Source organism: Pelodiscus sinensis, chromosome 3 (genome assembly GCF_052426305.1).
Source record: "Pelodiscus sinensis isolate ZL-2025 chromosome 3, ASM5242630v1, whole genome shotgun sequence".
Taxonomy (NCBI): Eukaryota; Metazoa; Chordata; order Testudines; family Trionychidae; genus Pelodiscus; species Pelodiscus sinensis.
The window spans coordinates 195,002,131-195,016,464 of record NC_143054.1 but is presented as its reverse complement, the minus strand read 5'-3'; the positions used below and the strand labels follow the sequence as shown (position 1 = coordinate 195,016,464).

At 43.5% G+C, this 14,334-nt stretch overlaps 1 protein-coding gene and 1 long non-coding RNA gene across 2 annotated transcripts in view; one reads left to right on the top strand and one right to left on the bottom strand.

Moving 5' to 3' along the window:
• LOC102454855 (uncharacterized) overlaps positions 1-9,241 on the top strand; it is a 36,750-nt gene extending 27,509 nt beyond the window's left edge. The window contains exon 3 of the long non-coding RNA XR_003086767.3: positions 6,188-9,241. This is a non-coding gene — a long non-coding RNA (uncharacterized LOC102454855). The remainder of the gene's footprint in view (positions 1-6,187) is intronic.
• Positions 1-14,334, bottom strand: part of FERMT1 (FERM domain containing kindlin 1) — a 33,357-nt gene that overhangs the window by 6,150 nt on the left and 12,873 nt on the right. The window contains exons 6-13 of the mRNA XM_006136010.5: positions 12,958-13,060; positions 10,574-10,681; positions 9,236-9,367; positions 8,397-8,446; positions 4,694-4,818; positions 3,178-3,284; positions 2,049-2,270; positions 292-416 (exon numbers count right to left, since the gene is read on the bottom strand). Of these exons, the coding sequence (XP_006136072.2) occupies positions 292-416; positions 2,049-2,270; positions 3,178-3,284; positions 4,694-4,818; positions 8,397-8,446; positions 9,236-9,367; positions 10,574-10,681; positions 12,958-13,060 (972 nt within the window). The remainder of the gene's footprint in view (positions 1-291; positions 417-2,048; positions 2,271-3,177; positions 3,285-4,693; positions 4,819-8,396; positions 8,447-9,235; positions 9,368-10,573; positions 10,682-12,957; positions 13,061-14,334) is intronic.

Sequence of the window (14,334 nt, the reverse complement as noted above, 5' to 3'; positions counted from 1 at the left end):
CCAAGCCCAATGGGGGCACGACAGGGCTTCTAAGTGCTACCGCCTAATAATATTTCTCTCACTATTTATTATTTGTATTACCATAGGCCATACGAGCCCTAGTCCTATGCCAGAAGCCCACCGTGTTCCATGCTGTACAAACCCAGAAGAAAGCTGGTCCTAAAACATTCAGGTATCCAGAATGCACAAGACCCTTTAAAATAAAGGGTGAGAGCATATTCTTAGAATGGGAATCAAAAGAATCTGAAAACCACTGACCAGGAAAACAGCAGGGCAGCGTGACATGATTACCTTACAATGTAGTATGTTAAACCAAACTCCGGGAGGGACTGCCACGCCTGGATAAAGCGCAACTTGGCTTCCACTAGCGACATTTGTGCCACGTTTTGGTGAGCTTCCAGAATGCGGGCGGCCAACTGCGAGAGAGAGGGAGAGAGGAAGATTTCAGAAGCTTGTGCAAAAGTTCCCTTTGTTTTCCTTAAATAAAATAGTGTCAGCTCCAGGCCATGTTCAGACACAAATGGCTCAAGATGGAGCAGTCACTGCTCTAAGTAAACAGGGTGCTATAGCCACTTAGGCTTTGTCTACGCGGCGGCTTTTGCATATTTTTGCATGATTTGCATAATTTATTCAAGCCATTTTTGCACAAAAACAAGCATTGTGGACTCTCTTTTTGCACAAAAACCCCATTTTGCGCAAGATCCTTATGCCTCCTCGAGAGGTTTTTGTGCAAAAAAAGTCCATGCTGCTTGTTTTTGCACAAAAACAGCTTGAATAAATTATGCAAATAAAGCGCAGCAATATGCTAATCTGCACTTCATTTGCATAGGCACTACTGGCAAAAGCCTCAGTGTAGATGTAGCCTGAGGGGCAGATCCTGACCTGTGGCCTTGTTCTGCTCAGGAGAGACGGAGGCATTATGGTAGCTGCCCAAGGCTCATTCTTTGCTGCGCTGACCGCTGCTCCAGCATAAAGCAGAGCAACCTCAGGGCTGCTCTACTTCATGTTGCTACCCACCTCCTCTAAGGAACATTCCATTGCTGGACATGGCTGGGATGTTAGGAGGCCCTGGCAAAACCCCCTGCCTCCTGGCTATATCCCCAGCACTGCAAGCCAGGCGTCGGGTGGTATAACGGCTTCTATGGTGGTTGCTGGTACTCAAAGCATGTGGGATCCTTGTGAAGCCAGACCGGCTGCATTTGACTGCTCTGCCTTGTGGGAGTGGTGCAGGGCAGTCGGCGTGCCCAGAGGGAATCTGGCCCTCTGTTAGCTTCCCAGCTGTGTAATTGGTATAATATGACTCCAATCCCAGCAAGCCCAGAGCGACGGCTCATTCCATCACCCTGCACTGCCGTGGGCCAGCGATTCCTTGGCTGGCTCACTTCTGGGTCTGATTCTACATCCTTGTTTTCACCCGGTGCACTTCCCTGTTCCCACTTTGTGGGCGAACCCAGCACTGCTGCTACCCCAACTTGCCCCTCCTGACGGCAGCAGCCCCAGACATGGAACGGAACTGCTGTGTGCAGAGTCGCTCCTGAGCAGACCTGCTGAATACACTGCCCCGGAGCCTGGCAGAGCACCGGAGAAATGGACCCTGCTCCCCTGCTGGGGTGGGCAGATCAGGTTTAAAGTCTGAACAGCGAGAGGGAGCGAATGAGAGAAGCAGGCTCCATACTGACACGGGACCAATGTCACTCCTTCATGCCCATTGCAGTCATGGCTCTGAGCAAACTCTTCTAGGGCCTCACCACTTCCCCGGTGCCTCCTTCTGGGGCGGAGGCTGCTGGCTTTGGAGGCAGAGGGATGTCTGCAGGGGACTTGCGGGTGAAAGCCAAGTGTTGAGGGGCTGTCTCTGTGCTTGTTTTAAAGAGACAGGCCTCTGCTTAAACCCTGAGGAGGAGAATTATTATTGTGGCCAGGAGCTACCCAAGAGATTTCCCAGCGCCTCTCTGAGCTGGTCTGACTCTGGGCTGCACCCCACAGAGCATCAGAAGCTTGTCAGCTCTCCTTTCCCAGGGTCAGCCAAACCTCAGTGGCACCAGCCTTACCTGTTTGGACTTATATTTTTTGGCATAGCGCGGCGAGACAAAGCATTCCGGTTTCATGCCCATGCTCTCTGGATCAGAGACCACCTGCGGAGACATGGGCCGGTTCTTCATCCTCAGGAACGAAAGGATGTTCTGCACCTCGGGCTGGTAAGAGCTGTCTGCCATCGTTTTGCCCTTGGCCGCTAAGTTACAAGCAGCCATCCAGAAGGCGTATTGATTTTCCTGCAAGAAAAGCCCAGTCATTTGAAATTGCTGGCCAAAGTCTCGCTGTTTCTGGTTCACAAGCAGTTTGTTGTGACCATTCAGCACCCCAGTGGAAGCTGTGAGTGTTTAGTTTGGGCGCGTGGGCACGTAGCAGTGCTGCTCTCTGATGGGGTGAGTGACTCAGAATCAGTTTCCCAGGAGACAATTCTCTTTGAAGTCCAAAGCTGCTTCCCGGGAATATTCTGGGTTTGTTGATATTCCTGCTCAGTACGACATGCACAGGAGGCCTGACACTATGAAATGACTAGCATCTGTAGCTCCCAGTGACTTCAGTAGCAACTGTGAGTGCTTGGCATCTCTGACTCCCGGGCATAAACAAAGCAGAAGCAAAATCAATGTTTTATCGAAGTAAATATTTGTGGGAAACAATTCTGATACATTCTCCAGCATTGGCTACTGAGCCCAGTGAGCAAAATAAAGTGCTTTGGAATAAAGCCAAGGGTTATTTTCCATGGAACTTTTTATTTTTTACTAGAATGAATAAAAAATTCTTAATGACACATTTTAATACCATTGAATTTAAAAAGACCGTGTTTATGCTTTTGTGCGTGTGAGAGAAAATCACGCTCATGTTTCAACTATCTTCTCTACCTCTTACTTTTCCAGTGGGGGAAAAAAAAACATTTTCATGTCTTTAGATATTTGTCACCGTGCGTGTATCTGTTTCAAATGGCTCTGTGTAAATAAATGCAAGAACTCTGTTTTCACCTGTCCACATGCAGCATCCTGTCTGACACATGGATTGTGAGATCTCTGGGGCATCTTTATTTAGCTCTACAGGGTCTAGCGCAGATGCTTGATTTGCCTTCCGTGGATGCCATAAGAATAATTTAGAATGAAGAATGTGTCTTGTCTCTCTACTCACATTATCACATCTCAAATACACTTCATTCATGCCATCAGCCACAGGAATTAGTAGTTTAATTCCAAATTTTCTCCCTGCTACGTTTACATCTGGTACAACCTCACATCCTGAGGGATGAAAAGAAATGAAAGATACATGTATTTAGTTACCACACCTCTGGTGGTAACTATTCTAGCTGTGGAAAATTGATGTTTTGGTGGTCAGTGGCCAAGATTTTCAATCATCAACCCAAAGCAAGGCACCGAAATGACTAGTCTGATTTGCAGAAGTGCTGAGTTCCTATAGCTCTAAGAGCATGCAGTTTGTATTGAATCAGAAGAATATGACCTGGGACGTACAAAAGATATTTGCAATTCTCTACATAGATCTTAGTAACAGCTTAAGGTAGCACTTACATGGCATAGAATAAATTTTCCAAAAGCTTTTAAGCCATTTACAAGGCTAAGGTTCATTTTCAAAAATGACTAGTTTTGAAATTGGGTCTTTGGTACTTTTTGGAATTTTTACCCCAAATCCTCCATTATTAGCAGTTTACTTTTTCCAAGGTCAGGGTTGAGAACTTGCCTTAACACCCAGTATAAATATTTGGAAACAGAGGTGTTGCATATAGAGGGTCTGCTCTTTTATGGCTTTAAGTTGTCTCAAAGTCCACTGAGTTCACTGGCCCTTAGCATGTTGCAAGACAGACCAGATAGGTCAGGGACACCTCTTTTTGGGTTAACACAGTTTGTCTGGGCCTCCTTCTGTCAATAAAACCTGTGTGATCAGGCCCCAAATACGCCAATTATCTGTAAATAGATGTAGCACTAAGCACTGCCATCGTTATCCTTTTAGTACAGCGTTTCTCAAACTGTAGCAACGTGGGGGGGTCTCAGCTGAATTCGTTTTTTCACTTGCAACTCCTCTCCCCCAGGCCGCAAAGAGTGGCAGGGCAGCGGAAGGCAGCCGCCGGCATGCTGTGCAGCGTGGCCGGGGCTGTGGGACTCCAGGAGAGTGGCTCAGCTGCAGGAAGAGGCAAGGTGGCGGGAGAGTGAGGCAGGCGCTGGCGCAGGAGCAGACGTGCGAGGGGCCGGACGGGGTACGGTTGCCGGGAGACCAAACGCTTCCTCAGCTGGGGGAGGGCTGGGGGAGTTGGTCGGGGCAGAGGACCCGGAGGTAAATAAGAGCATGTGGGGGTCAGAGGAGGAAACAGAGGAGACACAGGAGCGGAGCAGAGCCGAACCAAACCAAAGGGTCGCGGAGCAGAAAAGAGACACAGAGGAGAAAAAGACGGGGGGAAGGGCGTTGAGGACTGCAAACCCCTTGAAGAAACCCTAGGAGGGCAAGGAGTCTGGTGAGAAGGGGGGAGGAAGTGACCCACGGCAGTGGGGGGGGGTCACACACATTCATTTATCATTTTAGGGGGTCGTGTTATCACAAAGCTTGAGAACCCCTGCTTTAGTATATAATTTACAGTGAGTTCTTGACTGATTGAGTCTTACGTACTATGAGTAAATATGATACAAGAAAATCCTACCTTTTAGGTTTAGCTTCTCAATGGGTTCTCCGTGCCCAGATTCCTTGTTTTTAAAATAAGATATTGAAGTGTCCTTAAAGACAAACCAATACTGCTTGAAGGCTTTCAGTGTTAGCTTCTTGGGCCTACAATTAAAGAGGACAAGGTTTATGGCATAAGCAGCAAGCTACGAATCATTGGGCCTTAGGCTGCTCTGAGATACCCCAGTATAGATCTTGAGAAGCTCCACTGAGGTAGTTCACTCGCTGGCTTGAGAGGAATTACTCATGATTTGCACCTAAGTGAAAGAAGGTTCAATCCCCATTGTGCAGAAGAACTCCAAGTTACCTTGAAGCCCAGGTATGGTTAGACCTAGAATACTGATTAAAAATCCACCTCTAATCAGTCTCTTCTAAAAAGTCTATATGAGGATTTGTCAGATAAATATGCCATTGCTACTACAGAGTATACATTAATTCCGATTCTCCTCCATGGTTTCTGAAGCTTTTTCTTTACTAGAAAGTTGCATCAGTTTGACTAAGTTGATCGATACCAGTGTTTCTTAAACTTGTTAAGACTGAGGAACACCAAACACTAATTTGTTTTTATGAGGAACACCAAGGATTTTTTGTTGAGGGGAAAAAAATGGAGGGGGGCAGGGAAAAGTTATTGACCTCCTCCCCCCCCCCCCCAGAAAAGGAGGAGAGTTATTGACCAGAAACAAAAGTTGCCTGACTCTTTAAGGGCGGCCATTTTGAACTGTGTTCCACGGCACACCTCCAACTGCCTTGCCGCACACCGGTGCGCCACGGAACACAGTTTAAGAAACACTGATCTATACTTAGATTGTCAGATCTCTGGAGCAGGGACTGTCTTGTTTGGTGTTGTACAAATGCCAAACACAATGGTGTCTTGGTCTTTAACTAGGGCTTCTACGCACTGCAATAATGCAAATAAATAATATTTTAAATCCATCTAGTTAAATTTGTGTAAACTGCTCATGGAGAGACACTTAAAATTAATTTAGCTCAGCTTCAAACAGGTTAATCTATTTTAGTATTTTGCCAATGCAAGCTAAACATCTTAAACCAGTTTAGCTGCATCTGCATTAGGCAGGAGTTGCAACTGTTTAACTGAGTAACATTTTCTCCAGGACTATCCACAACTTTGTCCAATGCTCGTCTTGTATATACTGGTTAATTCAGAAGGAACTTCATGGGCAATCTGCTACAGAGAGGAGGATCAAACCTAATGTATGTGAAGAGACAATGACTATTTTAAATTAAAAACATAATCCATTTAAAATACTATGGATTTTAGTCATGAAACCCTTCTTGTCCAACTATGAGAATCATTATCATTCTTTAAACATTACAGAATAGTGCTGTGCATTTAATACAAGAGCTCGTTGGGAAATAAGAATTTTTCCATCTAGAAAATGTTTGACTTTTTATTGAAAACCCCAAACTTTCTTTGGCAATGGATAATATTTGGTGTTCATTTTTTTCCCAACAGGACCTAAACCACAAAAACAGTACCAGCATGTATTGCAGAGGACAGCAGACATCAGCTGTGAACACTTTTGGTTAGTTAAAAACCTCAGCTTTCCAAAGAAGGAATTTGGTTAGAAAAATTTCAACCAGCCCTGATTACTCATTTTTTAAAAGAGTCCAGTAGTTCTTGGGCTAGATGGGAGTGAACTCTCTAACATTGTCATCCTTATGAATATAAATATTTCCCCCCCAAAACAACGAGGAGTCCTGTGGCACCTTAGAGACTAACAGATTTATTAAGGCATCAGCTTTCATGGATAAAACCATCTGATTAAATGGATTTTACCCATGAAAATTGATGCCCTAAAAAATCTGTTAGTCTCTAAGGCCAGGTCTACACTAGATCTGGAAAGCTGAGTTAAGGTACACAATTCCAGCTATGGAAAATATGTAGCTGGAGCCGGACTGCCTTAAGCTGAGGTTTGCACTGTCTTTACAGAGGGAGGTCTATGGGAGCAAACACTCCAGTCAACTTCTCTTACTCCTGAAGTCTGGGAGGCGTATGGCCCCCTCAGCGTTCAATTCAGCGGGTCTTAATTAGATGCACTAAATTGAGCACCAGAAGATCGGTCTCCAGCGCGGCAAGTGAAGACGTGACTTAAAGACCTACAGGACTCCTTGTTTTTGCAGATACAGACTGACACGGCTGCCCCTCTAAGATTTTGTTTTCCCAATATGTTGCAATGACGCAGACTGTGTTTCAACATAAAGTATGTGAATGCATCTGTCAATGCAAACATGTTCAGGTTTGTAAAATTGTGTAACAAAGCAAGTATTACTACTATGCTTGTAAAATAATATTATACATATAATCTGGTTTTCATAGATCCTTTGACATGCCTTTGGTTTATTGTGTGAATAATAACATTCTTAACAGTTAAAAATAATCACTGAAAGCTGTCTTCCTGTTGGAAGAGAAGTGGGAGGACGGGAACAAACAATCCATTACTAAAACTAAGATACTGACAGAAGTTAAAAGGGTTGAGTTCACTTTCATCTTAACACACGTTGGAAGCGTCACGATGGTTGAACTGATTTCTTTGTTGGAAATTACCTGGAAATTTTCATATGTAAATATGACAGCTATATGCCGCAGGTTTATCTGAGCCATTTAGTAAGTGAGGTCAGTTCAGAGTGATTTGTCAAGAGAATGAAACTGATAAATAGTCCTACAATAGAAGACTTTGTTTCTCTAATAGCCAGGTTCCTTTGAAACAAGAAATGTTATAGTCTTACAGTTGCTGTGATGTAGCAACTTAGTACAACAATCTACTCATCACCATTTGAAATGTGATGATTGAATTGTGCTTTCCAGATTGTTTCTTGTGCAGATTACATGTTATTAGTCTTGCCAAAATTCATTTTTTCCCAATTTTAATCAACATAAATGTTCACAGGTGTGGGGAATGATAGGGATTCAGATGATAAAGTCAGACATCAATTAATGACAATAAATATTTAGCTGTTATAAAATTTAACGTTTTAATCTAACACAGATTGTCCACATCACATGTCAAGACATACAAAGTAAATAGCCTTAATTCCAACTCTAATAAGCTCTCAAAAGTCGACCTTTACCAATAAAAATCTAATCCTTTGAAGGCATGCTATTATAGACCTGATTTACCACAGCATACTCCTATTTCAAACTGGAGTAACTCCATTTAAATCTGGCCCCAAATTTGGGTTACTGTTTCTAATCAACTGTAATACATAGGTGTTTATGATTAAAAAAAAAATCAGACATAAGAGTCTGAAGAAGTTTTTTTTTTCTCCTAAGTTTTCAATTTTAGAGAGACAAAAAAATACAAATGTTGTGTTTGATTTATTTTTCAATTGTGGGTTTTGTAAAAAAAAGTTTTGATGGAAATTTTCAACTAAGTCTGTTATATATAAAGGGCCAGCTCACCAACAGATGTAAATCAGTGTAACTACCTTAATGGCAAAAGAGGTACACTGATTTTTCCAGCTCTTCATCTGGTATAAAAATCATGAAGGGGGTGGGAAGGATAAAATAATGAAAAAGTGCCCAGACTTAGATATTTTCACTGTTCATTGCTATCCTCAAAATATTGTTTGTCCAAATGATCTCTGAGTTAAAGGCAACAAAACTGAAGGAATCTTGACATGCATAAGTTTGCTTTTTGCTTCATCTTTCTGTATTTACTCACCTAAATAGCCTGAGATTGTCTGCAAGTTTCGGTATGTCTGTAATGTCCTCCTAAGGAGAATCAAGCATCATTTTATTACAACACACTTCCTACACAGCTGTCACACCATTCAGATCCTGCTTTTTTACCAAAATTTTCAAGACAGAAAGCTCATATATTTACATAAGAACATAAGAACGGCCGTACTGGGTCAGACCAAAGGTCCTTCTAGCCCAGTATCCTGTCTGCCGACAGTGGCCAGCACCAGGTACCCCAGAGAGGGTGGACCAAAGACAATGATCAAGCGATTTGTCTCCTGCCATCTCTCTCCAGCCTCTGACAAACAGAGGCCAAGGACACCATTTTATCCCCTGGCTAATAGCCTTTTATGGACCTAACCTCCATGAAATTATCTAGCTTCTCTTTAAACTCTGTTATAGTCCTAGCCTTCACAGCCTCCTCTGGCAAGGAGTTCCACAGGTTGACTACACGCTGTGTGAAGAACTTTCTTTTATTAGTTTTAAACCTGCTATCCATTAATTTCATTTGGTGTCCTCTAGTTTTTCTTTTTAGGGAACTAATAAATAACTTTTCTTTATCGTCCCTCTCCACACCACTCATGATTTTATAGACCTCTATCATATCCCCCCTCAGTCTCCTCTTTTCTAAACTGAAAAGTCCCAGTCGCTTTAACCTCTCCTCATATGGGACCCGTTCCAAACCCCTAATCATTTTAGTTGCCCTTTTCTGAACCCTTTCCAAGGACAAAATATCTTTTTTGAGGTGAGGAGACCACATCTGTACACAGTATTCAGTATTTGATTTCAGTGGGAGCAGGCTCAGGACACCAAAGGACATACCAAAATGCTATCCATTTTTCCACCTTCCAGCGTTACTTCCAGATTGGAAAGTGCGGCCTCCACTTCATCCACTTCAGATTCACTTGTGAAGTCTTGCGCCTCGGATGATAACGACAACTTGCTTAGATGATACTGTAATAAAATAGAGAGAAATGAATTGCAAGGGCTAGTTTATTTGGTGGCAGACTTCGACTTCCGTGGAAACTCCAATTTAAAATGCAGAGGTTTTATTTACTAGGAGATTTACCTGGCATTGCTTGAGTTCTTAACTGAAATAATTTTTGTATTTCTTCATTTGAATCATTGCTCTGGGCTGGGGACGAGGGGTTCAGTATGAAGGCTGGCTTGGGGAGAGAGGACTACATAACCCAACCCTCTCACAGAAGTTGGGGGCCAGGTGGAAAGCATCTCTCGAGGGCGGCTGAGCTCCAGCAGGCACAGCTGGGGGAGAGGTGTATGTCCCCCAGCTCCGGCAAGTCCAGGTTCATCTGCCCGCTGTGCTCCCCAACCTGAGTGAGTCCCACATGTTTCACCTGCCTTGTGATTCTGTCTCTCTCCTGTATGGTTTTGTTATGAGAAGCAATCCCATTTTGGGCACATCCTGTTTTCCTGGCACAACCAAACCCTGACCTTGGTTTAAGTTACATTAAGAGGAATCTGTATACTGAATTGGGTGGTCCTAGCTCTTAATGTTTAGACGGAGTTCTTGAACAGACAGACAGATGCACCGACAAAATCTCTCAAATATATAGTGGATAATTTGTGTTGCCGTAGTCTCAGTCATGGGCCAGAACCTAGTAGTGTTATGACCACAATGCTATTCCTTGTGCCATTTACTGTTTTAATTCAGTTTTACTTTATTGCTTTGCCCACATTTTCAGTTTTCAGTGTGCTGAAGATTTTGATATTGTCAAACTATAACTGCATTGTAGAAACCCTCAGGGGATAAAAGTGGGATTTGACAGCTAGGAAACAAAGCAGCTCCTGTCTAAAATCTCCATCTGAATGAAGCCATTTTTAAAGGCTTCTCTCTAGGCAGCTGATACTGAAGTAGAAAGGCTTTCTGAAATGGAAAAAAGATAGCTCTGATTCAATGTGACAATAGTTGCTTTACAAATTGTTCATAAATGGATACATAAGGCCTATGCATTACATGTACATTGTTTTAATCTGATCATAAAACATTTTACAGAACCCAAATCAATCAACCCCTGCAGCCACACTAAGCAGAACTACAAACAACTACTCAAGCAGATGAATTAGCCATTATATTCCTGCCCTAGCTTGTGTCTGCCCCTCTTGAGAAAACCGGTTTTGCAACCAGGATCAAGTACATGCCTGCAATGCAGCGAAGATCAACATTTCTTCCTCTGTGCAATCGATTTCTTCCAATAGGATAGCCCAGCGGGCTTGCTCATAGAGCTGGTTTATTCGCACTGCATCATACTGTAAGCAGAGAAGATAAAATGTTGCATTAATTCACATAGGAACTCCTTGACTGGAGAAGGTAGTGGATACATTTCCAGCTCCATTGAAGCCAAGGGCAAACTTCCTGTCGAATTCAGTGAGGCCAGGAATTCACCCAACATGTTTTAATTGGACTAGAAAGCACATTGTTATTTATCTAAAGCGCTTGAAGGGAAACAATTCATTCACAAATGGCAAACAACCAAAAACCAAAGGGCAAGATTCTCAGCTGGTAGAGTTACAATTTACAATGGGAACTTTGCTGGCTTACACCAGCTAAGGATCTGGCCCTAATTAATTGATGTTTTTTTTTAAAAAAAAACCACACTCCAGAACTCAACTTACTGTAGTCTTTGTGTAAGTCACTATCAATGGAAATGCAAAGAACTAAGGGGTACGAGGAATGTAAAATCCCATTTTATCTGTTAACTGGTTAAACATTATGTTTAACTAGTTACCTGCCTAAACAGGGAGTGGCGGGCTGGAATGCCCTTCCTACCTCCCATGTCCTGGCGAGGCTGGAGTGCCCCTGCCCACAGCACACTGCTGTGCCACGGACGAGGGCTGTTCCGGCTGGGCCAGATCTGCTCCAGACCACCAGCTAACCGGAACCAGTAAGCATCACCCGGTACAGGTGAGGCTTACCGCTAACTGCTTACCCATTCACATCCCTAAGGGGTACGCTTATCAAAGCACTTACGTAACTTTAGGAGCCTAAATTCCAGTTTCAAACGTGACCTTGGCATTTAAGAGTCCCATTAAAAGCAATGGGACTGAAGTTCCCAGGGGAATTTCAATGGGTGTTCAATACCAAAATAGCTTTAAAAAAATCTAACATAAGAATGGCCACACTAGGTCAGACCAAAGGTCCATCTAGCCCACTATCCTGTCTGCCAACACTGGCCAATGCCAGGTGCCCCAGAGGGAATGAATAGAACAGATAATAATCAAGTGATCCCTCCCATGTCACCCATTCCCAGCCTCTGACAGTGGCTAAGGTCACCATTCCTGCCCATCCTGGCTAATAGTCACTGATGGAGCTAACCTCCATGAATTGATCTAGCTCTTTTTTGAACCCTGTTAAGCTCCTGGCCTTCACAACATCCTCTGGCAAGGAGTTCCACAGGTTGACCATATGTTGTATGAAGAAAAACTTCCTTTTGTTTGTTTTAAACCTGCTAACTATTAATTTCATTTGGTGATCTCTAGTTCTTGTCTTATGGGAACAAGTAAATAACTTTTCTGTATTCACTTTTCCCACACCAGTCATGATTGTATAGACCTCTATCACACCCCTCTTAGTCTCCTCTTTTCTAAGCTGAAACATCCCAGTCTTTTTGTAATCTCTCTTCATATTTTGTTGTCCTCTTCTGAACTTTTTCCAATGCCAATGTATCTTTTTTGAGATGAGACGACCACATCTGGCCTGAAGTCCCTTTGAAAACGAGAACTGGGCCTCTAAGGGCTTTGCCAAATGTTACTCTAATTACTCTTGTTGTTCAAGTTGAGAAAAATGCAGGAAACCTACTAGCTCTTTGGAATGCCTGATTATTTCTTTTGGTGGCGTTTGGCCCAGGCCTTTAGAGTTAAACATATCTTTGGGCCATATCTCGGTGCTTCCACCTCAATGGCCCAGACCCCGGTTGGGGCAACACAGCGTGGTATGATTCCCTGTTCACAGAGTGCTGCACACGTCCTGGATGAGTTCAGTCGCCTTGGTGAGTTGGTGCTGAGGGGCTGGAATCTTTAGTGTCTCCCAGAGGAGGCAGGGGATCAGTTTTGGAGATCCGGAAAGGGAGCATGGAGAGGAATAGTCGTCTGGGTTACAGCTCCTCTGCCATGCAGGGAGGAAGGGATGAGGAAACAGGACCTCCAGTGACAATCCCAATACATTACAAGAATGTACTTGGAGGAGCACAATCCTGGAGACACAGCTCTGGCCTCTCCCATGCTTCTGGCCTCTGGATGCCACCCAACTCCCAGAAAATCCAATGGGAGCCATTCCACTATGGAGCAGGAGCAGGCCTTTGGAGAGGGGAGCAGACCAGGATGTGCCAACAGCCCCATGGGGATCACACACTCAGGGCGAACTCTTAGTTGACGGATCTGCAAGGAGCAAAATTCCCTGATTGTGTGACTTCCGAGCCCACGGACCCCGCCGTCCCACCCCACTCCAAGGGGCTTGTGCAGCCCCGGGACACAAATGCAAGCAAAGAAAGAGAAACAACAGCCACCAGGTGTGGAGAGGTTCTTACTTTTGGATTCAGATCAAAGAAAGAGTAGTACTTAAAGCGCAAGAGAAGCTGATCGTCTTCCTGGACACCTTGTTCCATAAGCGATCGCGATGAATCCAGCCAGCTGGAAAAAAAAACAAAGTCCAAGACAACTGTGCCAAAAAAAACCCCCACCATACATGAAGCTACAGAGTAACGCTGGAATGGATAATCAGTTATGGCTCCTACAAGCACAGACAAAATTCACATAACTCAAGCATGCTGCGTTTTTGCATAGGCGTTCATTTATTAAAGTGCTAGCCCATTTATTCAGCATTGCCCGGTACGGCCAAAACAGAGCTACTCCAAAATTTCTCTGTTTTATCTCTTTCCTCTAAGGTTTATTGAGAAGCCATCCTATTGCAGACTCATCCTATTTTTCTGGCTCATCTTGGTTCAGTCTCTTCAACATTCGCTCAGTTATGTCAATTGTGACAACTGTACTTTCTTTGGTGAGTCTGTCTCTTTTCTGTTTAGTCCTGTGAGAAACAATCTCATTGCAGGCACTTCCAATTTTCCTGGCACAACCAAACCTTTACGTTGCTTTAAGATATCAGAGGAAGCTGCATACTGAATTTGGTGGTCCTAGCTCTTACGGTTTAGGAGGAGTTCTTGATCAGACAGACAAACCCTTTAAAATATACAGTAGATTTATAAACAACCAATAGTCTAGCAGCACCTTAAAGACTAACAAAACATGCAGCCGGCATCATGAGCTTTAATTGGTGCAACCTACTTCTTCAGATGACTGGAATACTAAAAGTCCAGATTCAAGAATAAATAAGGGAAGGTGGCGGGGAGGGTGGAGAGGAAAAAAAGAGAAGAAAAACAGTGAATTATATTGTTCAAGTTACAATAGTCTGATAAGAACAATTTGTAGATTTATATGCAGAAACACACAAACTAGCAGGCTGGATCAGACCTCATGTCCACCTAGTACACTATGCTCTTCTCCAACAGTGGCTAAAACCAGCTGCTTCAGAAAAAGGTACAAGAAACCCTGCAGTAGGTAATCTGCCATCCCAGAGAAGTTTCCTTCTGACCCTATTAGTGAGATGTTGTTTAAGCCCTGAAGTATGAAGATTCCTACCCTTTCCAAACCTCTTACTTATTATTTTAGTGTTTGCTATTATAACTCCAGCTACTCAACATCCACAGACGTGTCTAATTACATGTTCAACCTCTCAATTCCAGCACTCTCTGGAAACCAAGGAACCCCAGCCCTACACCACTGGGGAGCCCTGGTCAGGTAGAAAAAGCGTAAGAGAATCAACAAAGCATTTATGAGATGAGAACTAGCTTTCCTTAAGAAATCTCACAGCTAAGCACAAGAGCAATGTTTCCTGTGTTGCATTTCTT